Raw genomic sequence first — 24,354 nt, 5'->3', positions numbered from 1 at the left:
TGTCTCTGAGTGTTGGGTTGCTTTGTACTACTGAGTTTTGTCTCTCTTTTCTTTTGTCTTTACACAGTATTTTACCTACAGTGTCTTACTGAGTCTCCTGGCCTGCTCTGTGTTCCTTCAGATCAGTTGCATTGGGAAACTGATCCTCATGCTGATCATCGAATTAATATACGTTCTAATTGTGGAAGTGCCAGGGGTGAACCTCTTTGACAATGCAGATCTTCTGGTTGAAGCCAACACTGTGTAAGTGGATTTCACTTGCAAAATGTCTTCCTCCAGCACACCAAATCACAATGCTACTCCGGATTACAGGCAGTCCCCAAGTTACGCGGATCCGACTTATGTCAGATCCGCAGTTTCAAACGGGGTTTGCTGCCAGTCTCCCTGGTCTGCTGGAGAACAGCAGACCAGGGAGACGGGAAGCAAAGCCTCTGAGGACGCCAGCAGCGGCGTGTCTGGGCTGTCCGCTGCCCACGTGCTACGCGGCTTTGCTTCACGTCTCCCTGGTCTGCTGGAGACCAACAGACCAGGGAGACGGGGAGCAAAGCGGAGCAAAGCCACGGAGCACGCGGGCAGCAGACAGCCCAGACATGCCGCGGCTGTCCCGCTGCTGGCGTGCTCCGCGGCTTTGCTCCGCTTTGCTCCCCGTCTCCCTGGTCTGCTGGTCTCTGGGCGCTACTGGACCAATCCGGCAGCACCCCAGCTGCTCTGCCCCAGGTGTCCTGATTCAGCCACTGCTGGTCAGTTTCAGCAGCGGCTGAATCAGGACGCCTGGGGCAGAGCAGCTTGGGTGCTGCTGGGTTGGTCCAGTAGCACCGAGGAGCAGCGCTACTGGAGCAACCCAGCAGCATCCCAGCTGCTCTGCCCCAGGCTTCCCCAAGTCAGCCGCTGCTGAAACTGACCAGCGCTGACTACAGGAAGCCCGAGGCAGAGTTTCTCTGCCCCGGGCTTCCTGGAATCAGCCGCTGATCAGTTTCAGCAGCAGCTGACTTGGAGACGCCTGGGGTTCTTAAGTTGAATCTGTATGTAAGTTGGAACTGGCGTCCAGATTCAGCCTGTTGAAACTGATCAGAGGCTGATTCCAGGAAGCCTGGGGCAGAGCAACTCTGCCTCGGGCTTCCTGTAGTCAGCCGCTGGTCAGTTTCAGCAGCGGCTGAATCTGGATGCCAGTTCCGACTTACATACAGATTCAACTTAAGAACAAACCTACATTCCCTATTTTGTACGTAACCCAGGGACTGCCTGTACTAGGAAAATAGGATCTCAGAGTCCACAGTGCATAAACTGTGGCCCTGCAGTACTGACCTTTAAATCACAACCAATTAAGGCTCCATCAGGAGTGTTATTATCCAAGCCATCTCACTGGCTTCTATATCTCACAGGTCTCTATACCCTAGACATCTTATGTTGACGAGTTAAACCTGATTGTCAGGTTCTCGGTAATGATCAAATATTACTGGTAAAATAGCATTGGAATGAGGGTGGATTTTTTTTCTTAGAATGGAAGTTGTTAGCTGTTCTGATTGCGAGCATAAAATGCTTGCACACTATTAACACAGAAATGGTTACTTCAAAAAAAGTTAATACCAGCAAAGTTTGGAGGGCTCAGAGTTGGGGTTCATCTAACTGAACAGCTAGGGGAGAGCCAGCTGGGTGGAAAAGCTACCTGGCGTTACTCTGCTGCATACTGAGGCTACGTCTACACTGTGGGTTTTTGCGTAAGAGGAAATGCAAATGGAGCACTCATTTACATATCTTGTGCTCTCATTTGCATATCTTCTTCCGATCCTTATTGCAGAAGAGGTTTTTGCAATAAAAAGGCCCGTGTAGATGGGACCATTTGTCGGGGAAAAAAACCCTTTTGCGTAAGAGCCCTTGTTCTCTCTCCTTCTGAGTTGCCCACCACATATTCCTTTGGTTTCTTCTACGTCCATCTGTCCTAGACAACTACCCCACATGGAAGGTTTCATGCCTTTTCTGATGTCCAGTGCTTCTTGCAAGCTCGGCGCCCTCGGTTCTCATAACACTCAACACCACTCTTTGATTATTCTTATGTATCCAATAATTTGTGATTTTACGGGTTCTCCTTTAAATACAGTGAAGTCACTGCAAATGGTTTGGTACTGTCAGCAAACAAAATGATGTAGGAAACTAAGTGGCACTCGCATTGCTTTTTTGCCATGTTCATTGTCACTAAGTTTGGTGCAATTGATGTTTTTATGGAGGGGTTCCCTTCTTTTAGGAGAAAATTTATTCCTAAATAGCTTTGCCTGTTTGAAGAAAGAACATAAAAAACATTAGGAGGAAAAAACATTTTATACCCCCAAAAAGGCATCACGTTCTTTGTAAACCTAGCGTTTTTCAAGATTATTGCACTTAAAAGTGTAATTTACATCACTCTGCAATCAAAATGTGAGTAATAAGGTGGAGGAAATCAGCAGGTTTCCCCAGAAAGAAATTTCTGTGCTGCTATATTCTCATTAAATGATTTTTGTTTCTACTAAAACTCCATTAGTGGCTAACACCCCAAAGCACAGTCGTCTTTTTGTGTCTTATGGGAGATGGGTAGTCAGTGTACAACACACAATCTAGAGAGGTACCACCATGTCCAGCTGACATAAAAAACACTGCCTCATGATTCTTTAATTGGACTCCTTTTGTAGTTCTATAATTACTGTCTATTCTGTAGGCTTTGCAGTACACCCACGAATTAGGAACTATACAGATGTCACTTTGTACTTCTGGGTACAAACATCTCTCCATGCAAGCAACTGAAGACTGATACTAATATACTGGGAATTACTGGGCATGATTACAGTGGCACACCAGCTACATGGTACTTGAATTATAGCTAGAAGAACAAAGCCACTGTCCTGCAAGACTCATCTCCACGTTGGAGAAAAAAAGCTATGAGTTATTTTTAAGGCCAAAAGCCATCATTATGGTCACACAGTCTGATCTCCTGGATAACATAAGCCAGAAAACTTCACCCGGTAATCTCTGCATCAAACCTACAGCATCTGCTTGAGTTATAAGCATATCTTTTAAAAAGACATCCAGTCTTGACATAAAGACCAGGAGAGTCCATCGTGTTCCTAAGTCAGTTGCACCAATAGTTGATTATCCTCAATTTTGAATTTTGAAATTTGCAGTTGAGGTTTGTTGTGGATTTTTCCAGCTTCAATCTACTGCCTTTTACTGCTAAAAAAAAAAAAAAAAGGAGCTGTCTACTATGAGAAATCTCTTCCCCCTGTAGGTACTGGTAAGACGTGATCAAGTATCTTTTAACCTTCTCTTGAATAAAGTAGATTACGCTTCAGTCTGCTGTTGTAAGACTTTGAATTGTATCTGTAGTTCTTTACAGAATCATTTCCATTTATCAGCGTATTTTTTGAAGTAGGAACACCAGCACTGGATACAGTATTCCAGTAATGGTCTCACTAATGCCATATGAAGGTTGTACCATCTCTGTATTCCCCCTTGATAGTCCTCTGTTCATGCAAGAAGGTGTTTGCACATTAGCTCCAGCACTGCAGTGGAAGTTCATGTTCCATGGATTATATGCTGCAACCTCTCAGTCCTCCTCAGTGTCACTGCACACCAGGATTCAGTCCCTCATCTTGTAAATGTGTTCTTAGACGTACAACCTCACATTCTGCCATTTCAAATACATGGTCTGGGCTGGCTGAGCAGGGTAGCTGGCTGTCCTAAGCACTAACTTCCCAGAGCCACTTGACTTTTTTTCCCCATTCTCCACTCTTTGGCTGACCTCTTTGTTTTGTTTTCTCTGCCGCTTTTGGAGAGGGAGTTGTTGAAATTGGTTGGCAAAATGCCTAGGGCTGCTGCTTCACATGTTGCCCAAAACAGCCCATCTTTTCAAGCAATTTTGCTTGGTCTTTATTACTTGTTCCCAGGATTAATTACCATGCCAACAAGTTTTGCCTTATCTGCATATTTCACTAGCAGAGACTTAATGTTTTCTTCAGATCGTTGCTAAAATATTGAATAGCAAGGGGCCTGTGAAAGTCCACTAGAAAGAGCCCCTCCTTCTTCCTGTAAGAATAGTGGAGGCAAGCAAATGAACTAGATTTAGGATGATGCTTGATAGGTTTATTAACATGATTACTTGCTGGTGTTTTCTGCGCTATTAGGGGACTGGATTCACTAATCTAGAAGGTCCTTTCCAGTCATATGGCTTATATTCAGGTGGATAATAATTCCCCAGTCACACTTTTTGTGATCTGTCAGTTAATCAGTTTTCAATCTCTCTACTGTGGGCTACATTGGTGTGGTATAGTACCTACTCTTTTGTCAGAGTGCTATGTCAGAAATCACCTCTACGACCCAAACTTTGTAATCTCTTCAAAGAAACAGCATCAAGATTGTTTGGCATGGCCTGTATTCCATCAAACCATGTTGTCTGGCTTTAATTAAACTACCACTTTTTAATTCTTTACTAGTTGTATACCCTATTAGCCCTTCTGTGATTTTGCTTGAGATTGATATCTGGCTAACCAGTCTATGTACCCAGGTCATCTCCCTCTCCTTAAATAGTGACACAACGTTGGCTTTTTTCCATTCCTCTTAAACTTCCCATTTTCCCTGACATGGTTGTGATGGTTTCTTGGTGTGTCCAGGATTCTGAGCCACCTCATTATCAGATTTTTCTGGTGCTAAGCTGACACCCTCACTCTTTTAGCCACTTAGAGTCTCCTTGGAGCTCTGCCAGCCCCTTACTTTACCCTGCAAGGTAATGGTTACTGTATTTCAGTCCCTGAGTGCCTCTTCTGAAGTGTCCAGCCCACTGGACACTTAGGGTGCGTCTAGACTGGAATGATTTTGCACAAGTACTTTTAACGGAAAAGTTTGCTTTTGCGCAAAAGCATCCGTGCCAGTGTAGACGCTCTTTTGCACAAGAAAACTCCGATGGCCATTTTAGCCATCGAGCTTTCTTGCGCAAGAAATTAATTTGGCTGTCTACACTGGCCCTCTTGCACAAGAGTACTTGTGCAAGAGGGCTTATCCCTGAGCGGGAGCGTTGAAGTATTTGTGCAAGAACCACTGATTTTGTACAGTACAAAGTCAGTGTTCTTGCGCAAATACTCGCAGCCAATGTAGACAGGTGGCAAGATTTTGCGCAAAAGCATCTGCTTTTGCGCAAAGTCTTGCCAGTCTTGACGCAGCCTTACAGTAAATATTCCCAGGGGAACAATACACACATAGGTTCATTGATCAGGTCCACACCTCAGGGTCAGGTCCTTTGTAACACCACAGCATGGAGACACAGTGAAATAATCATACATTTCTCATCAAAGAGTAAGATGTAAGAGACGCTGGGTATGGGTAATGGAAACAGAAATGGTTACATATGAAATGAAAAGTATAACACACTTGTTGGTGTCTAAACTTAACAGGCTGAAATCCTTCTCTAAAACTTACATAAATCTTTCTTCCCACATGTCTGGATCCACTGTTCACAGGTGCAAACGCGCTGTCTCTTGTATGCCCACCGTGATGGACCAAGATGTGTCCTCTTGCCTTCCCCTTATTTTCCCCCAAAGTCATTCATTTGTCCCCAGAGTTTCTATTGAAAACTTACAGTCATAGCTATATCTGTCAGGGGCGTGAAAAATCTACACCCCTGTGAGAGATAGCTATGCCAACCTCCCCCCACCCTTCATGTAGACAGCACCAGGTCAATGGACAGACTCTTCCACCAACCTAGCTACTAGCCTCTTGGGCAGGTGGATTAGCTACAGCAGTGAGCCAGGACCCCAAACTGGGTCACAGCCTGTGTTGCCCGTAAGCTGTGCACTTGTGTGTCCATGCAGGGGAGATTCAAATGCCGCCCAGCTGATGAGCAGAGCTAGGATTTTAGTTTCTGCTGGTGCTGCACATGTGCGCATGCCTCGGTGCACAGGAAAAATGCATTGCACATCACACAGGGATTGCGAAGATTAGTGGAAATATTGGTCACGGCCAATTTTAGAGGGGTCGCCAGGGCTGACTTAGACTTGCTGGGGCCTGGGGCTAAAGCTTCAGCCGCACTGCGCAGGGCCAAAGCCTTGGGTTGAAGCCCTTGGGCTTCAGCTTTTCCCCCCTCCCTCGGATCAGTGGGGCTCAGACTTTGTCCCCCTCCCATCCAGGGCGGTGAGTCCCCTTCCTGGGGTCATGTAATAATTTTTTGTTGTCAGCTGGGGCAGTGAAGTTTGAGAACCCCTGTACTACAGCCCTGGGAGACCCTTGCATGGCTGCAGGGAGTGTCTACGGTGAAATGCTAGCGGGGTGGTGTAAGTGGCATGGTAATTAATCCTGGGAACAAGTAAGTAATACAGACCAAACAGAATTTCTTGAAAAGATGGGCCTGTTATTTCTCTGGTGCCTGTTGACTTCAGGTCTCTGATCTTTAGCATTTGGCTCTAACCAGTGACAGGAGACCCCTTTTGATACAACACTTTATTGTCAGTGTAATACAACACTTTATTTACCTGTAAATTAGCCCGCTGTAGAAACACCCTGTGCTGAGAGAACCTGTACCTTTGATACAGACTCTCAAGATACATTTTCAGTACATAACTTTTTAAATATAAGAACATAAGAACGGCTGTACTGAGTATGACCAAAGGTCCATCTAGCCCAGTATTCTGTCTGCCAACTGTGGCCAATGCCAGATACTCCAGAGGGAGTGAATAGAACACGTAATCATCAAGTGCTTCCTCTTCTGTCATCCATTTCCAGCCTCTGACAAACAGAAGCCAGGGACACCATCCCTGCCCATCCCGGCTAATAGCCATTGATGAACCTAACATCCATGAATTTATCTAGTTCTTTTTTAAACCCTGTTAAAGTCTTGGTCTTCACAACATCCTTTAGCAAGAAGTTCCACAGATTGACTGTGCTGCGTGAAGAAAAACTTCTGTTTATTTTAAACCTGCTGCCTATTAATTTCATTTGATGACCCCTAGTTCCTGTGTTATATGAGAGAGTAAATAACTCTTCTTTATTCACTTTTTCCACACCAGTCCTGATTTCATAGACCTCTATCATTCTCCTGCCCCCTTAGTCTTCTCTTTTCTAAAATGAAAAGTCCAAATCTTTTTTAATCTCTCTTAATATGGGACCTGTTCCAAACCCATAACCATTTTTGTTGCCCTTTTCTGAACCTTTTCCAATCCCAGTATATCTTTTCTGAAACATGGCGGCCACATCTGTCCGCAGTATTCAAGATGTGGGCATTCCATGGATTTATACAGAGGCAATACAATATTCTGTCTTATTCTCTATCGCTTTTTAATGATTCCTAACGTCCTGTTTGCTGTTTTGACTGCTGCTGCACATTGAGTGGCTGTTTTCAGAGAACTATCCACAATGACTCCAAGATCGCTATCTCAAGTGGTTATAGTTATAAACATCATCAGTGCAGCATTTCACATTGATATCAATGACCAGTGTGGCACCAGCATTCAGTTTCTACCTAACAGGATGCCATGCAGGAATAATTACCATCAAAGCAGCGTGCTAGGTGTAGTGAGTTTGTCTGGCCTATTAGGAGTTGCTGACAGAGCAGTGAACCCGTGGCCAGCAGGCACTACCACTGGGCCTACAAACTCAGAGAAATGACTGAAAGAGCTTGGCCAAATCTTTTTAATACGAGGGAATGTGGGATTCCTGAGAACTCCACTGGTCAGGCTGACCAAGTGCTTGTATGTTTGTGTCACACTCACATAATGCATGCCTCCTTGCTGAATCTGTTGTCATAGGGCGTTCCTGAAGGCTCATGCTTAGATAAGGAATTCTCCCCATCTGGTCATCTCCCTCCCACCCTCACTTGCCACGCATCTTGTCCTAGGCCTTGTCTAAACTTACTGGCACTGTCAATCTATCTGAAATAGTGTCCCCTGAAGTTGACATACTCGCCACAGCCTCTTGCATGTGGTAAGGTCAGCAGGAGCTGCTTTCCCATTGGTGCCAGCTACTCTTCTTATCTCAGTGTCAAAGGGAGTGCACTCGGAGATCAATTTAGCGTGTCTAAGTAGACTGGATAAATCAACGGCCACTGGAGCAGTCACTGCAGCATTGATCTGCCATAGAGTATAGACGAGGCCCTACTTTGCTAGGCCTATCCTCTGTCAGTGTAAGGTCCCTAAGTCACCTCGTGCCTGTGATGGGACTTAGTGCTCTCACAGCTGTGGCCAGTAGGGCAAGATCTGGGAGCCAAGAGGAGCACCCTGATTGCCTCTTTAATCTCTCATCACCACTGTGCCAGGTAGATCTTCACCCATATGTATCCACAGCCCTCTGATGGGAAATGCACTAGTTGACTTGTACATTTTTCTGCTGTTCCAGTCAGTGCAAATGATGTAAAATATTCCTGCCACAAAACTTGACTCTCCCTTGACCTATGAATAGAAAGTTATTGTTTGAGGCAGTAGGCTTTTTTGCTCACCACGGCTTTATTGTAAATCATTATTCCCCTATGTTTCACAGCCAAGGTTACTGCCTGCAGTTTAAATCAGACATAGCAATCTCCTAAGCTCCTGAATTGTGTACGCTGATAAATATAACCTGGCCCTTGTTTGTTGTAGCAGTGTAAGTGGCTAAGAAGCCTGGTATGAATAATGTGCAAGATAAAGATGTATCTGTAAATCAAAATAAGAGGAACGCTGGGCTCAATGCAGCAGAAAACCTTCAATAAGCAAGATTTGGGAACCAAATGTTTTTTTCGCTTTGGTCTTGGCCTTTGATGGATTTTCTCTCTAATTCTAGAGCAAGAAGTCAAATATTCCTCTTCGTTCAGGTCTACTCTAAAAAGTTAGGTTTGACCCCAGCTACGTCATTCAGGGATATGAAAAATCCACACCTCTGAGTGGCAAAATTAAGCTGATCTAATCCCTGGTATGCACAGCATTAGGTCAAGGGAAGAATTCTTCTGCCCACCTAGCTGTTTCCTCATGAGGAGGTTGGATTAACTACATCAATGGGAGAATGCCACCTGTTGCAGTATAGCATGTCTGTGCTGACGTGCCACATCTGTACTGTTCTAGTGGTTTAAGTGTAGACAGTGTAACAACGGCAGAATAATTTAGCACAAAGTATTCAGGGAGATTGTAAGGTCTCTGTCATCTGATTTGCCTGTAAAGCACCATGTGTACCAGCGTCACCATCACTGATTTACTGCTGTGTAAACAGTTCAGAATACAGCCGCTCCCTGAGTTGCGAACGGTCGAGTTACGACCGTTCGCACTTACAACCAAAGCTCCCATGGAGCAGTTGTAAAGGCAGTCCCTGAGTTACGAACGCGACCCGTGCTTACGAACAGCGCGGTCGCGTGTAACTCAGTGGGGTCTGAGTTACGAACGGATCGAGTTACGGCCAAGTGTTTGGTCCGTAACTCGGAGAGAGGCTGTAGTTAGAAAAGATACCTATATATGGTGCTAAATGCTGAACACTCAGTTCATACTACAGCCTAGCCCTAGACAAAGTTAGGCAGGAACTTGCTAGCCAGACACTCACCAAAAAAAGTGCTTTCCCACCTGTCTCGGTGAAAGGAGCATACCGTAAACTGCGTTAAATGGCTGTCTTTGCAGCAGACCCAGTATATAGTGCTAGTGTTGCCAACTGGTATCTAAAATGTCCCTTAAGGTTTAGTAAGAAAGACGTACCTTCTCCTGCTAACGTTCATGTGTATAGTAGTGTTATAACGCAGTGCAGCGTTGGCAACTGAATTCCTTGCAGAATGGGACAGGTAACGTTAATGGGCTTTTAGGCAAGCTAGAGATACCATGCACACGTCATGTCCAGCTATGATGCACATTCCTGCCTGAAGTGTTCACATTCTATTTGAGAACTAGATGCAATGAGAGTCTATGACAAATAGAAAGGGGACTGGCAAAAGCACAAGGGGCATAACAATACAATTACACAGTTAACAATAGTTGGCTCATTCCTAAATACATGATGTCAAAAAAGTATTGCCTCTGATTTCAGTGGATTCAGGATTAGGCCCCACGCTAGCTACAGTGCAAATCAGGTTTCCTGTTACACCATATTGATATTTATAATCATGACAATCAGCTAAGTAAATTACCATTAATTATTATTAACATCATCATCTCCTTTTTAATACTGAAGGATGCACGAATTGGGATGATGAATTGTGTAGTTCAGAAAATCTTTTTCCAAATCACCCAGCTTTCAAGCAAGATGTTCTGCTAGACTGTGTGTGGCAAATGTTCTAAAACGTGCCCAGGTGAAGCGCTTTCCATTGGATTTTAAATGGTGGATGTTCTTCTGAAAATTAACTTTTCCAGCGATCTGTAAACATAGTGTATGTTTAATTCACACTCTCACTTCAAAGGAAATTAATGTAGTAGCATCATTTTGCACCTTTGAATTTAACTATTGACCAGTAATAAAATGCTGTTTAAAAGAATTGTAGCGCCACACGGTGTTAAAATTGCAGAACTGCAAAGCTGTTGTTCAGTGTTGTCCTAAAGATTTTTTGTGTTGTTTCTGAACAGAATATTCACCTAAATATGTCTGGGCTTTTTTTCAGTGAGTTCTCTAATGTAACATCAACATGGTAAGTTCTTTTTTCACACTTCTTGTCACTAATTGCTTTTTTAAAATGTTCATAAAATAAAACGGCAGCATGTTTGAGTCACAAAAGCAAGGTTTCCTCTAGTTCTTGCCATTGCTTCTATAGACTGTCAGTGTTCCCTGCAAGCTGTGTGTTTGGGTGGCTACCCTTCAGAGATTTAGGTGCCACACAGCTCATTATTAGAGTACCCATAGGCACCCACATCTGGCAGCATGTGTGTGTATTGGTGGTGCACGTATCAACATTTATTTTGCACATGGATGGAAAAATTAGAGGGAACACTAGCATAATGAAATATAGATTCTTTAAGGTGCTAAATAGTGACCAGGCAGCTCTGCTTGTTCTAGGACCATATTCAGAAAGGACTTTTGGCAGCAAGCTACTGGTCCAGATTGTAGATTTTGTTTTATGAAAAGATTGAAGGTTTTATTTTACAAAATGTTTTCATCAATTTGAAAGGTTTGGGGGGGATTTTAAAATGTAACTGAATCATTGTAAATGAAAGTGAGAGAGAGAGATTGTGTGTGGTTCATATGTAGTCAAACTTGAAACTGAGCAGTGTAGTTTCACTGTCCAGGCTTAATAGCAGAGGGGGGGAAAAAGCATAAATGATGCTCTAAGTAAACAAAAGTTATTTCAGTTTTGCCAACTATAGTTGCTTTTCAGAAATGGCGTTTATATTGACAGTGTCCCTTTAAGAAGTTTAATCTAATCTCCAGTTGCAGATGTCCTATTTGAAATCAATCACCAACTACAAAGGTTGCAAGTGAGCGCAAGTATTGTTCAAGTGGCAGTGCAGGAAAATTCCTTCCACTGCTTTTGCAAAACAAATGTTAGGTTGCCCAGTGTGCCTGCAAGTGAGAGAGGGAGCTTCCAGCTACAGCTGTTCTTCCTGGTCAGGAGCAGAGGGCCAAGAATATTCACAGGCTTCTGTCCTCTCCTTGACCCTAGCTCACAGAAAGTGTCAAGAGTGGCACTGAAGATTGTGACCCCTATCGTCATAACTCTTTTTGTCCTGGCATTGTATCTGCATGCCCAGCAGGTGGAATCCACAGCAAGGCTTGACTTCCTTTGGAAACTGCAGGTGGGTGTGTGTTGTATGTGTTTGCATAATGCGCTGGAGTGGTGTTTCCTAGTGCAAAACAATTACCCTGCAGTGATGGATAATGTGATTGAATGCACACGAATTGGAGCTGGACACCACTGTCAGTCATATGGACCAATAATGCTCTTTGCTTCTGTAGCAACTTTCATTGAAGGGTCTTAAAGCTCTCGACAAAGTTTATCTGCAGGGATGCTACAATACTTCCTTTGGGGGGGGGGTACGCGTTATCTCTGTTTTACTGCTGACTACACTGAGGCATAGGCAAGTTGTTAAGCCACTTGCCAAAGGTCACATAGCAGGAGACCATTTCTGTTTTCTTTAACGATGCTGCTGAAATCAGAGACAGGCAGCACAGTTTGCACAGCTTTCAAAAGTTACCATGTGCCTTCGCTTCCTCTAGCATTTGATCTCTATGTAAACAAGCATAGAAACCACCTCTGGAATATCAGCAGAAACCAAGATGAGCAGGCTTTAGTTTGCGGCTTTCAGAAGTATGGCTGTCAGAGTTTGTGTACATTAACATAGTTAGAGCCTATGAATTTTTTGTGCCTTAATTTTGTAAGGCAGCATGACAATTTTACAATCCCTGCAAACATAATTGAGCCAGCCAGGATAATAATCAAAGTAAACCCATCTCATCTTTCAGGCTGCAAGATGGATGCTTGAAGGATTCACAGGGGAGTTTTCAAGTTTGCTCTGACATAAAGCATTTGAGCTGGCTACATGCTTCATAGTTTTTTCCCCTCTTTCAGTCAGACACTGACTGTTTATAGCCTCCCACCCCAGTACTAAATGGATTGATATTCACACGGCAAGATACCACACTAACAGACTAGGATATTTACATAGTGCTGCATGTATCTTCAAACCTCTGAACAGGTGTGAACTGTGTAGTGCCCCCTGGGGACTGAGATAAATATGGTTTACAAATGAGAAAACAGAGCGATGGCCCATGGCTGCTCCAGGATTCAGAACAGAGCCAAGTTTGGTGTTCAGAATTCCCATCAGGAGCTTGGTCCTTCAATCACTTTGTTTCTCCAGATAGATGAAAATGTATTCCGTCAAGGCGGACAGACTGGATTGGCCCTTGCCTGTTCCATGTTCCTGTGTTTCGTGTTAGACTTGGAAAGGTCACATTCCAAAAGGGGCCTTGAACAAATCAGATTCACATTGGCTACAGCTACAGATTTTCTCCCTTCGTTTTCTTTTTTCAGTTTTCAGGCATTTTCAAATTTTCAGAAAAAGGGGGTGAGGCGAGAAGACAGTGATTACTGGCTGTAATGGTGGAAGAGGCACAACACATACAGGTCTGATGACGTTCTCACAGGAGCATCTCCAGTGGAGTTCACAGACTGCAAAGCTGTTGTTAATTAGCTCTATAAAAGAGAGCTCAGAAAGATTATCCATGAAGTCTAAGTCATAGGGCAGGCTCAGACTCTTACATTATTGTATCCAGCTTGTCCTAAGAAAGTACATCCATCCAATAGCTTCAGTTCTATCTCCACATTCCTTAAAATCCATGCACATTGGACCAGTGTCCTGAAACTTAACACCCTGTCTTAACCCCAAAACTTTTCCACCCCCACCACCCCAACATACTTCTTCCCTTCTGCAAAAACCTGGGAGAGCAGATAAGACTTTGCAGACAGAGCTGAAGGTCACCTATGTGCCCTTTTAGCCAAGCAGACTAACGGCATATTGGGGTGCATTAGTAGGAGCATTGCCAGATCTAGAGAAATTATTAGTCTCCTTTATTTAGCACTGGAGAGGCCACATCTGGAGTATTGCATCCAATTCTGGGGCCCCCGTTACAGAAAAGATGTGGATGCATTGGAGAGCATCCAGCGGAGGCAACAAAAATGGTTAGGGGGCTGGAGCACATTACTTATCAAGAGAGGCTGAGGGATTTGGGCTTATTTGGTCTAGAGAAGAGAGAGAGGGGATTTGATAGCAGCCTTCAACTACCTGAAAGGGGGTTCCAAAGAGGATGGAGAGAGGCTGTTCTCACTGGTGACAAATGACAGAATGAGGGAGCAATGGTGTCAGGTTGTAGTGGGAGAGGTCTAGGATGGATATTAGGAAAAACTATTTCATGAGGAGGGTGGTGAAGCACTGGAATGGGTTACCTAGGGAAGTGCTGGAAACTCTATATCTAGGGGTTTTTAAGTCCTGGCTTGACAGAACCCTGGCTGAGATGACTTAGTTGGGGTTGGTCCTGTTTAGCAGGAAGTTGGACTCTATGGCAACCTGAGGTCTATTCCAGCCCTATGATTTTGTCGGATGAAGCTTTTCCAACATTTGGCCCGTCTAGACTGGGGCAAATGTCGGGGGAAAAAAACCCTCTTTCAGAAGCTCCCTTATTCCTCATAGAAGGAGGAATACAGAGGCTTCCGAAAGAGTGCATTTGCTCTTCCGCTGAAAAAGGGAAGAGAAAATGCATCTGCTCTCTCAAAAACAAGGAGCTCGGTGGCACTTTAAAGACTAACAGTTTTATTAGGTCATTAGCTTATGCCCTAATGAATTTGTTAGTCTTTAAAGTGCCACCAGACTTCTTGATGTTTTTTGCTGGAACAGACTAACATGGTGACCCCTCTGAAATTCTGCTCTCTGGTTCTGGTATTGTCTTTCCTCCCAAGAAGTAACTAGATTGGACAGCATGACATTCTCTCTCTCTCTCTCTCACTCTCTTCTCAACTAGGCCACTGAAGAGAAAGAGGAAATGGAGGAGCTACAGGCCTACAATAGACGTCTCCTCCACAACATCTTGCCAAAGGACGTGGCAGCCCATTTCCTGGCACAGGAGCGGCGAAATGATGAGCTGTATTACCAGTCCTGTGAGTGTGTGGCTGTCATGTTTGCTTCCATCAGCAACTTCTCGGAGTTCTACGTGGAGTTAGAGGCAAACAACGAAGGGGTGGAATGTCTGAGGCTCCTCAATGAAATTATTGCAGACTTCGATGAAGTGAGTGAGAGGAAACCTAAACCTTTAATATTGCTAGAGTTCTACTGACAGAGCAAACAGTATCTGTTTAACCCTTCCCTCGTGAGAAGGAAGTCATCCAGCAACAGGACCAGTCCAGTCCTCATTACACACATTCTGAGACTTTAGCCTGGTTCAGTTTAAGGTCATTTTCTTTTCTTTTCCTTCCCCCAACAAAGTAATTTCCTTTCCTTTGTGTAGCGCCTAATGTTACCTGGACAGAGATCCATGGATTCTGGCTATATCTTCTCTGAGCTGTGGAAATACTTGTTGCAGTTTTGCATAGTGATTGTATCATGATGCCACACTGTTGCTGTAAAGCTGAGATAAATGGCTATATATACCCCAGAATCCATAATTTCCTCTCCAACTCATCTGATAAAGTGGGTTTTACCCATGAAAGCTCATGACCTAAAAAACGTGTTCACCTCTATATTTTAACATGTATTAGTTTGCATCAAATTTTAGGTAATAACCTTGTTCTCTTTTTGTGCAAATAGATAATAAGTGAGGACCAATTCCGTCAGCTGGAGAAGATCAAAACCATTGGCAGTACATACATGGCTGCTTCAGGCCTCAATGATACCACTTATGATAAGGTTGGGAAAACACACATCAAAGCTCTAGCTGACTTTGCCATGCGGCTAATGGATCAAATGAAGTACATTAATGAGCATTCATTCAACAACTTCCAGATGAAAATAGGTAAAGTATCTGGGTTGAGTTTAGTGATTTAATTTTTACTGATGTTCATTCCAGCTTGGCTTCTTCATCTAGAGTTAAACATGCAGCTTAGTTTATATTTAGAAGCTCAGAGTTAGCTGATTCCAAGGAACCCAGTCCATGGTGATGGGAAAACTTGGGTCTGTACAAACTGATACAAGTTCTTAGAGGACAGGTGTCCACATTACAAAAACCACTGTAAAATTGGCACAAGTAGACAAGGGACATTGGCAGCAGCAAGGCCAAAGCAGCCACTGGGGCTCTTGTGTAAAGATTCAGGCAGGCGGTCAGTACTGGGAATCTTTCATTATTGCTGGTGCTTTGGAGGATAATTCAAAATGATCTGGACAAACTGGAGAAATGGTCTGAGGTAAACACAATGAAGTTCAATAAGGACAAATGCAAAGTACTCTGCTTAGGAAGGAACAATCAGGTTCACATATAAAAAATGGGAAGCAACTGTCCAGGAAGGAGTACTGCAGGAAGGGATTTATGGGTCATAGTGGACTACTAGCTGAATATGAGTCAAAAGTGTGACACTGTTGCAAAAAAAGCAAAACTGATTTTGGGATGCATTAACAGGAGTGTTGTTAGCAAGACATAAGAAGCAATTATTCTGCTCTACTCTGCATTGATTAGGCCTCAATTCGAGTATTGTGTCCAATTCTGGGCACCACATTTCAAGAAAGATGTGCCGAAACTGAAGAGGATCCAGAGAACAACAAAAATGATTAAAGGTCTAGAGAACATGATCTGTGAGGGAAGACTGAAGGAACTGGGCTTGTTTAGTTTAGAGAAGAGTGAGAGAAGACATCATAGCAGTTTTCAAGTACCTAAAAGGGTGTTACAAGGAGGAGGGAGAAAAATTGTTCTCCTTGTCCTCTGATGATAGGACAAGAAGCAATGGGCTTAAACTGCAGCAAAGGAGGTTAGGTTGGACATTAGGAAAAACTTCCTGTTAGGGTAGTTAAGCACTGGAACAAATTGCCTAGGGAGGTTGTGGAATCTCCATCTCTGGAGATATTTAAGAACAGGCTAGATAAACATCTAGCATGATGCCTGCCCTACAGTGAAAGCAGGGGACTGGACTTGATGACCTCTTGAGGTCTTTTCCAGTTTTAATATTCTATGATTCTGTGACCTGACTTGGATACTAAATTTCCTTTAAAAATAGGGGAAGGACATGAAAGGGAAGAGACTGATAATGCCCTAAAGCAGGGCTACTCAACGCGCAGCCCGTGGCCTGTTTGTTTGCGGCCTGCTATGCAGTTTGGGTTTACGTGGGACTCAACACGCAGTCCGTGGGTGGGATCCTTTGAACATGGCCTACATTGGGAACATGCTCCACAACGGTGAGGTGTCTCCCAGGCAGGGTGAGCACTGAAAGATGCAAGTGGATGGGCTGGCTGGAACACACGGCATTTCTAGCCCCCAGGGAGTACCAGGGCATTGTTTGAAGTGCTGGCTGCTTAGGCTTGTGGGCAGAGCCTGAGAGGTACTGACTGTCTCCCACTGGCCATGTTTGGGTCCAGCACCACAGCTTAAAGCTGAGTCTTTGTATTTGTGCCTGTCAGTGTGAAAGCTATTTGCATATATTTGCATATATATTTGCATTTATATGCAATCACACTTAAGTTGCGGCCCACGGTGTATGCTATATAATTGTGGCCCCTGGGGCTTCCAAAGTTGAGTAGCCCTGCCCTAAAGTGATTTTGAGACTAGGGAAGCCATCACAACTCTGCATTATCCCAGTGGAATACACTTCTCTCAATCTGCCCTCAGCTTTAAAAAACATATTGCGCGTCTGTAAGGTTTTATAGAAAATTCCTGTATTTAGAAAGGGAAATGCCTAGCCCTGGGATAGTCATTCACACATGTGCCTGATGAACAACCTGCTCACATGACTCCTGAAGCGCTGGGGTTTCTTTTCTGTTTCTAGGGTTAAATATTGGTCCTGTGGTAGCCGGGGTAATAGGAGCACGCAAACCTCAGTATGACATCTGGGGAAACACAGTCAATGTAGCCAGTCGAATGGACAGTACAGGTGTTCCTGATAGAATTCAGGTGAGTTTTAATGTACAGAAAACACATATTTTACCTATCATCTTTTATGGGATTTTCAATCTAACCCAAACCCAGGATAGTCTAGTGATTCTCCAGCCCTATGAAGGTAGAAATGGAAACATTTCAACCCAGACAACAAAGCATGAGAAAAATGTCCTAAGGAACAATTCTGTAGTGAACAGACTGCAGTAGTTCAGATCTTAATAGGACTTTGCCAGCTCTGTTTTTTTCAAGGTTTCAATATTTTAATGAGCTACCTCTAACATACTACTCAAGAAAAAAAACATGTCTACGAAATTATCAGACTTTGTAACACACTGATAGATCCTGAAATGTAATTGCACTCGTTGCGTTAATATCAGGCAATGGAAAAATCAGTGGGACATTGCAAAAAGATGATTGGATCAGCTTTTGTGTATACAAAGGTCAGCTGATAGTCCTCAAACATAAAGGATTTGGGACTTGATTTTCAGAGGTACTTAGGTGCCTAATGGGATTTTTAAAAGAGCCTAAGCAGACCAGAGGTCTAACTCCCACTAGGCAGAACCGAGGACTAGATTACAAGGGGAGTTAGTTGCCTAAACTGCTTCTTTAGGCACCTGAATATCTTTGTAAATGTGGCACCTGGGCCCTTGAAAATGTTGTCATTAAATGGCATCTCGCTTCAAGAGTTGCCAGCTGTCACAGTATGAAACTAGATAGTGCCTGAACAAACCTTGTCTTTCCCCCAATTTAATCACCTAGTGTGTTTCTTATTTGCTTGCAGCTTCTTGAGAAATGACATGGGTCGCATGTGTTAAATATTTAATCTGTTAAAGGGTTTACTTTACTTCACGGTGGCCACAATTTAAATGAATTTCCAATCCACTTCCCTAGCAGCACCCTATTTTCACAGGGATGCATTATACACTGCAAAGCATTCCACTGAGGTTCTATGACTAGGGATACAAATTTGTCACAGAGGTCAGAGATGCCATGGCTTTCTGGGACCTCTGTGACTACTTCTGGGGAAGGGCAGGAGCAACAGCTACTGGAACGAGTAGCTGGCAGTCAGCTCCAGGGCTGCCAGAACAGCTGGCTAGAGGAACAACCACAGGGCCACTGGAGCAGCAACCAGGATGGTCTGCAAGAATAGCTGGGCAGCCACAGGACTGGCAGATCAGTGTTTGGGGTCAGGTCAGCAGAACAGCAGCAGTCAGCACTGGCCATGGAAGCTGTGTGCTGTCATCCTCTCCCTGTCCCCCTCAAATATTTTTAGGGTCAGGTTGTGGGCTTCTGTACATTTGTGTTTATTGCCTGCAAGCCATCTGTCACTTCTACTAAAAATACCCATGACAGAATCAGTCTGAGCTATGTCTTACCTTTTTTTGGGGGGAGGGGGGCACTAGCCCAGCACTCCTTTCATCTAAGCAGATACTGGAGACATGAAATGGGATATTTCCTTCCCTCTGGTATCATGACCTTGCATGTCACCTGGGTTCTAAAGACAAGCTCTCATTTTTTTCATAGTGAGCCCTTATAGCCTTCCTTTCTAGCAAATCAATTTCAGCAGAATAAATGAAAGGATTACTAGTAAGGTTTCCTTCTCAGCCTCTAGAATTGTGACCTTCAGCTGGCGTGCAGCTGGATGTGCCCAATATGACCTTGAAACTCAATTGTTTGCAGCTTTTATCAGTTATGTGACTTGTGCTGGCTACCTTCCTATAAACTGGTTGATACAAGTAAGCAAATTTTTACAAAACATTACACCCAAAATTAATTGCATGTGTGAATTACATGGCTGAAGAAAGATGGTGTAGAGATGGGGGTGAGCGCCTTTCTCAGTTTTGCTATCACTTCTAATCTGTTCTTTCTCTGCAGGTGACCACAGACATGTATCAGGTTTTAGCAGCCAACAGTTATCAGCTGGAATATCGAGGGGTTGTTAAGGTAAAGGGTAAAGGAGAAATGACCACCTACTTCCTAAATGAAGGGCCACCAATCAGTTAGCAGCAACTGTGACAACTCTAAAAATGGCACTTGCATGGCGAGGAATTGCTCTTTAGCTGTGGACCCAAAAATACAGTGCAGTTGCATTTTTTCATGCAACAAGTTTAGAGCATGGTACAGACAAACACACTTTAGCCAAATACCATGCAGTGCAGAAGAAAGAAACCCCTGTGGATTAATTCCCAGTTGAGTGCTATATCGACCAAAGATGCACCTCCATGGAATTTTAAGCTAAAAGAAATGAATGAGCTTTTAAAATGAGGCTGCTGCACAGGATTTAAGATATTTATTTATTGAAGTTACACAGAATTTTACTTGGTTGAAGGAATGTATGGTTCACTACAAAGCGTTATTTTGGAAAGGATTTGCACTTCTATAATGTTTCCGTTCCATATGGTCAGCTCTTTCAAGTGTACGACTATTCTTTAACTAGCTGTTTTGAGTAGGCTTTCAAAATTAAAAATGACACCCACTCTTCTACACAAAAGGCCTTTCAGAACAGCCTCAGTAATGTTTTTAGGTTGAAAAAAGACACCTTGCTATAGAAAACTGTCCCCTTTTTCTTACATGCCTAACAGACTACTCTTCTGAATAGAACTGGTACACCTAAGATCAAGCTGAGGAAACATGGCTCTGCAAACATTTATTTAATAAATCTTCTCTGCGCTTCTTTGGTGTATATGTATATATATCAGTTTACATGTGAAAGACAAGATGAAAACAAGAGACACTTTAAGAGGAATCATTCCTCAAATTTCTTGTTTTTGTATTTTTTATTTTGTAATATTGAAAACATGGAAATCTAACAGATATACCAAAATCTATATTTTGTAAATTATATATATATATTAGAAAAAAAGTCTGTCCACACCAGCGTGTGGTGAGTTGTGTATATATAACTTGCAGAACTATGTAACATTCCGTGCATTATTCTCTGAATACAGACTTGGCAGTTTTCAGGTTAAGAGTAAACAATCAACAGCTGATGAGATTGCGGGCTGAGTCAAATGCATTTTTAAGTAAAAATTCAGAAAGTAAAAATTCAGAAAATACTCAGAGAAAAAAATCAAGTACAATAATCATTACAAACAACTGTGCATTTCAGAATTCAAGATGCAGCTGGAGGTGATAGTGCCATGCGTGGAAGTAGAATATGAGATAAATAATTGAACTATTGGGAATATCAATCGAGCATAACAGGGGAGGGAGAGCACTAATCAAATCTTCATCTGAAAGTAGCAAAAACTGTTACACCGGAACAAAACGAAGATCATTTTCTTTAAAATTGTCACCAAAAAAGTGTCCAAGATGCTCTAAGTGCCACTTGCCTTTACAAAAGAACTATGTACTACGTTGCCAGATTGACTGACATTTAATTGAATTAATGATTCATAGCTATTTTAAGAGTTAGGTGATTTTATCTTTTAAAAAAGACAAATGGACAATTTGTATGTGGTAAATAGCATGACAGATATATCATGGGGGGGGTAAATGAATAATTCATTGTTATGGTTTATGTACCTTTTTAACTTGTAAAGAATAAACCCTTGCTATTTTATTTTTTGAAAAGCATTTTAAAACCCTATTTTTTATATTCTATGAGGGGAGAGTTTTGATACTGGATTTGGCTATCACTAAAATGACTCCACTGTTTTGACATTCAGTAAAGTTCTTTTCAACTCTTCTCAGGGCAAAAATTACTGTATTAACAATTTAATGATTGCACTATAGTGGTATTTATAAAATAGGTGTTTCACTTCATTTTTTACAAGAAGAGTAAGTTAAAATCCATTGGCCTATCCTAATTAATTTGCTAAGCATCCAGCCATTTAAACTTCAGCTTAAATGGCACCTCTATGACCTTTCCTTTTCCTCTTTAACAGGACACATCCTTGAAAAGTATAGTATATTGACTTCTGTAAAACTGCCAAGTCTGCCCTTGTACTATACTTTTGCTGCTTTGCATTTTCTGATTTTCATTACATGGCACAACGCCCTTTCCTTCCACCCTCTGTCCCTTTCTACCACTGAGTTTCATTACTTTCATGATATACATTCATTTTTAGGTTTGTTTTCTACTTTACTAAAACTCTGTATTCTTAACTGTTGATCAGTCTTCTGCTCCACCTTGCACAGCTGTGTTGTCAATTATATTCTGAATCCCCAGTATCTCTGACTGTGATTGTTGACAGTGTGTCATGATCATTTCAAGGGGTATACACTCTTTATTTTAGCTCTTACAAAAATTGATACAATTATGATTTCCCATGGAAATTGAAATCTATTTAAGTAATTTAACTATATTAAACACTGTTTCACTGGTAACATGTCTTTGCTCTACCTTTTATTTAAGATAACTGGTTTGTGAAAATACGTTTGTGCATCAAATGATAATTATGCACACATTTTGGGAGTTCTGTATTTAAATGTAACTGAGGTATAGAAAACTTAGAACTGTATTTGAATATATTTGGCCAGTTGCACAATCATACTGTGAGACTATGTGAGCACAGATCCACTTAATTCTTATGTGTACTATGAACATCCCACTCTGTGTTTATTCTTTGTTTACTGTGGAGCTATCTAAGGTACATTAGAACCAATAACAGAAAGCCTGGTTACATCTGGCATATTTAAATAGATGCTAGTAACTCATCTACCTTGAAATAGCTACTCTACCTACAATGGTACATTTTTGCTGCACGTGATTAATTTGCTATTATTTTCAAAGTTTATTAAATGTACCACACCGTTGACAACCTAGGGATTAGAACAGGGGTGGACAAAAGGGCCTCCATGGACCAGATCCAGCCCACAGAGGCCCTTGCTCCCTCCCCCAGGCCAATCAGGGCTGGGGTGTAGTACGCAAAGTCATCTCCTGCCTTGCTAGGGGCTCTGCACTTAGAGTCAATTGCCAGCTGTTCAGAACAAGCTGGCAATTGACTAAGTGCAGGGCAGGGAGCGAGAGATTTCACATGGTCCCCAGGCCTGATGGACCTGGGGTCCGCAAGGAGTACATGAAGTCTCCTCCCAAAGCCAGGGGCACAGGTACCTAAAAGGAACCGCCAGCTGTTCAGAATAGCTGGTGTTTATCAGGGTCTGTGGGTGGGGGAAGCAGGAAGTGTCCCAGCCTCTTCATTTTGGGGGCAGCCTGGGGCCACCTCAAATTTCTGAAGTGGCCCCCAGCCAAAAATTATTGCCCACCCCCTGCATTACAAGGATGAGGCACTTCTCCAGAGGGATTCAAGTAACCCCTCCTAGAACCAAGAGCAATATTGACGTGAATACTACATTGCCTTTCAGTTGTCCTGGGGAGTTAGTGGTGTAATACAAACTAGTTCACTTGAAAATAGCACCTAAGAGATTTAACCACTTAACTGTCATCCACAAAACTTCTGCAGAGCTCTGTTTCTCTGCTAGTAGGCAGTGGCACAGCAACGTAAATGCATATGCTGCCCCATAGCTAATAAGCTTTTTCACTTTGAATAATTAAATATTGATTGGAGCAAGGCCTTTAACCTGAGGCTATGTTTATACCACCACTTACATTGGTGGAACTCTCACCCCCAGGTGACATAAGCACTGGTGTGGACAGCATTATGTCAGCAAGACAGCGTTTCCCACCACCATAACTACTGCTCTCCTTGCAAGGGCTAGAATAATTTAAATGGTCAGGAAAGAGCTCTGCTGTCAGCTTGTGTGGCCACAAAGTTTACAGTGATGCAGCTGCAAAGTCTCTAGTGTAGCCATGCCCTCTCTTTCCCTGTGCAGTGTATGGCGGAACCTGGTTGCTTCAACTTGATATCAGGGCCCTTAAGGACTTAGGGCATAGCAACTCTGAACTTCATAATATGTGCTTTAAATATTCAATAAGATGACATAGCCTGTAGTGTTTGAAAAATTATACCTATGTCTACACTGCAGGCTTTGTGCAAGAACAGTTCTTGCACAAAAACTTGCAGAGCATCTACACTGCACATGCATTCTTGCGCAAGTAAATTTACAGTAAAGCGTAGGAAAACAGGGCTTCTTGCGCAAAAGTTATTCCTCTCCCCATGAGGAATAAGCCCTCTTGAGCAAAAGCTCTTCCACAAGAAGGCAGTGTGGACGGGCAACAGGCGGTTTCTTGCACAAGAAAGCCCTATGGCTAAAATGTCAATCAGAGCTTTCTTGCACAAGAGAGCATCCACACTGCCATGGACGCTCTTGCGCAAAAGCACATAGCAGTGTGGACACACACTTGCACAAGAAGCCTGCAGTGTAGCTGTAGCCTAAGTGGTCAGGCCCTGCTATTACAGAAAAAGGAGCATCAATTGAGAATGATTAAGCACCTGACTTACTGACAGTGACTTTTTTTTTTTAACTGAGTTTACTCTTTATTCAGAGAAAACAAGGACAATTTTTTTTTAAAAAAAAGCAATAAACCCTATTATGAACCACTTTCATTTCCTTGCCCAAGTAAAGATATCTGGAATCTTGTACTTTGGGGGGGGGGGGTGAAATATGTTGACTAGAAACCCACAGCCACTATATCTCCCTAGAATCTGAATTTCCCTTTTTAAAATCTCAGCGATATACAAATATTGCCATCTGCTGGAAACAATGTTACGCTTCAGGCAAGCCACTATGTTAATGCCACATTTTTTTAAACAACCAAAACCAAACACAGCATCATAAAGATCAGAGATGGAAAAGGTGCAGGGGACTACATTCAAAACGCATGATAGAATGTATCTGAAGGCGAGGGCATGCTGTATCCAATATTAACCTGATGCTATACTTTCTCTAACCTATAATGACCAAAAGCAGATGAAAGAAACCCCAAGACCACATATCCCTTTTCCTAGCCAACTTATTAGACAAGAGTGAGGTTTTTTTGGTAAAGTGAACTTA

At 42.8% G+C, this 24,354-nt stretch overlaps 1 protein-coding gene across 2 annotated transcripts in view; it reads left to right on the top strand.

Annotated features, from left to right (window-relative positions):
• ADCY5 (adenylate cyclase 5) overlaps nt 1-23,865 on the top strand; it is a 326,161-nt gene extending 302,296 nt beyond the window's left edge. The window contains exons 15-22 of one of the 2 annotated variants that reach the window (XR_012905123.1): nt 68-243; nt 10,556-10,582; nt 11,552-11,684; nt 14,404-14,667; nt 15,186-15,390; nt 17,348-17,472; nt 19,063-19,193; nt 19,333-19,465. Coding sequence is in view for 1 of the 2 variants with exons in the window: in XM_025178780.2 (XP_025034565.2) it covers nt 68-243; nt 10,556-10,582; nt 11,552-11,684; nt 14,404-14,667; nt 15,186-15,390; nt 17,348-17,472; nt 19,333-19,461 (1,059 nt within the window). In the remaining variant the exon portion in view is untranslated. Of the gene's footprint in view, nt 1-67; nt 244-10,555; nt 10,583-11,551; nt 11,685-14,403; nt 14,668-15,185; nt 15,391-17,347; nt 17,473-19,062; nt 19,194-19,332 lie in introns of both variants that reach the window. The other variant, XM_025178780.2, reaches the window with a different exon arrangement.
• The last annotated feature ends 489 nt before the right edge of the window (nt 23,866-24,354 follow it).

The sequence above is a fragment of the Pelodiscus sinensis genome, chromosome 7 (genome assembly GCF_049634645.1).
Source record: "Pelodiscus sinensis isolate JC-2024 chromosome 7, ASM4963464v1, whole genome shotgun sequence".
Taxonomy (NCBI): Eukaryota; Metazoa; Chordata; order Testudines; family Trionychidae; genus Pelodiscus; species Pelodiscus sinensis.
Note: the sequence above shows the minus strand (reverse complement) of the source record. Positions and strands in the feature narration are given on the sequence as shown.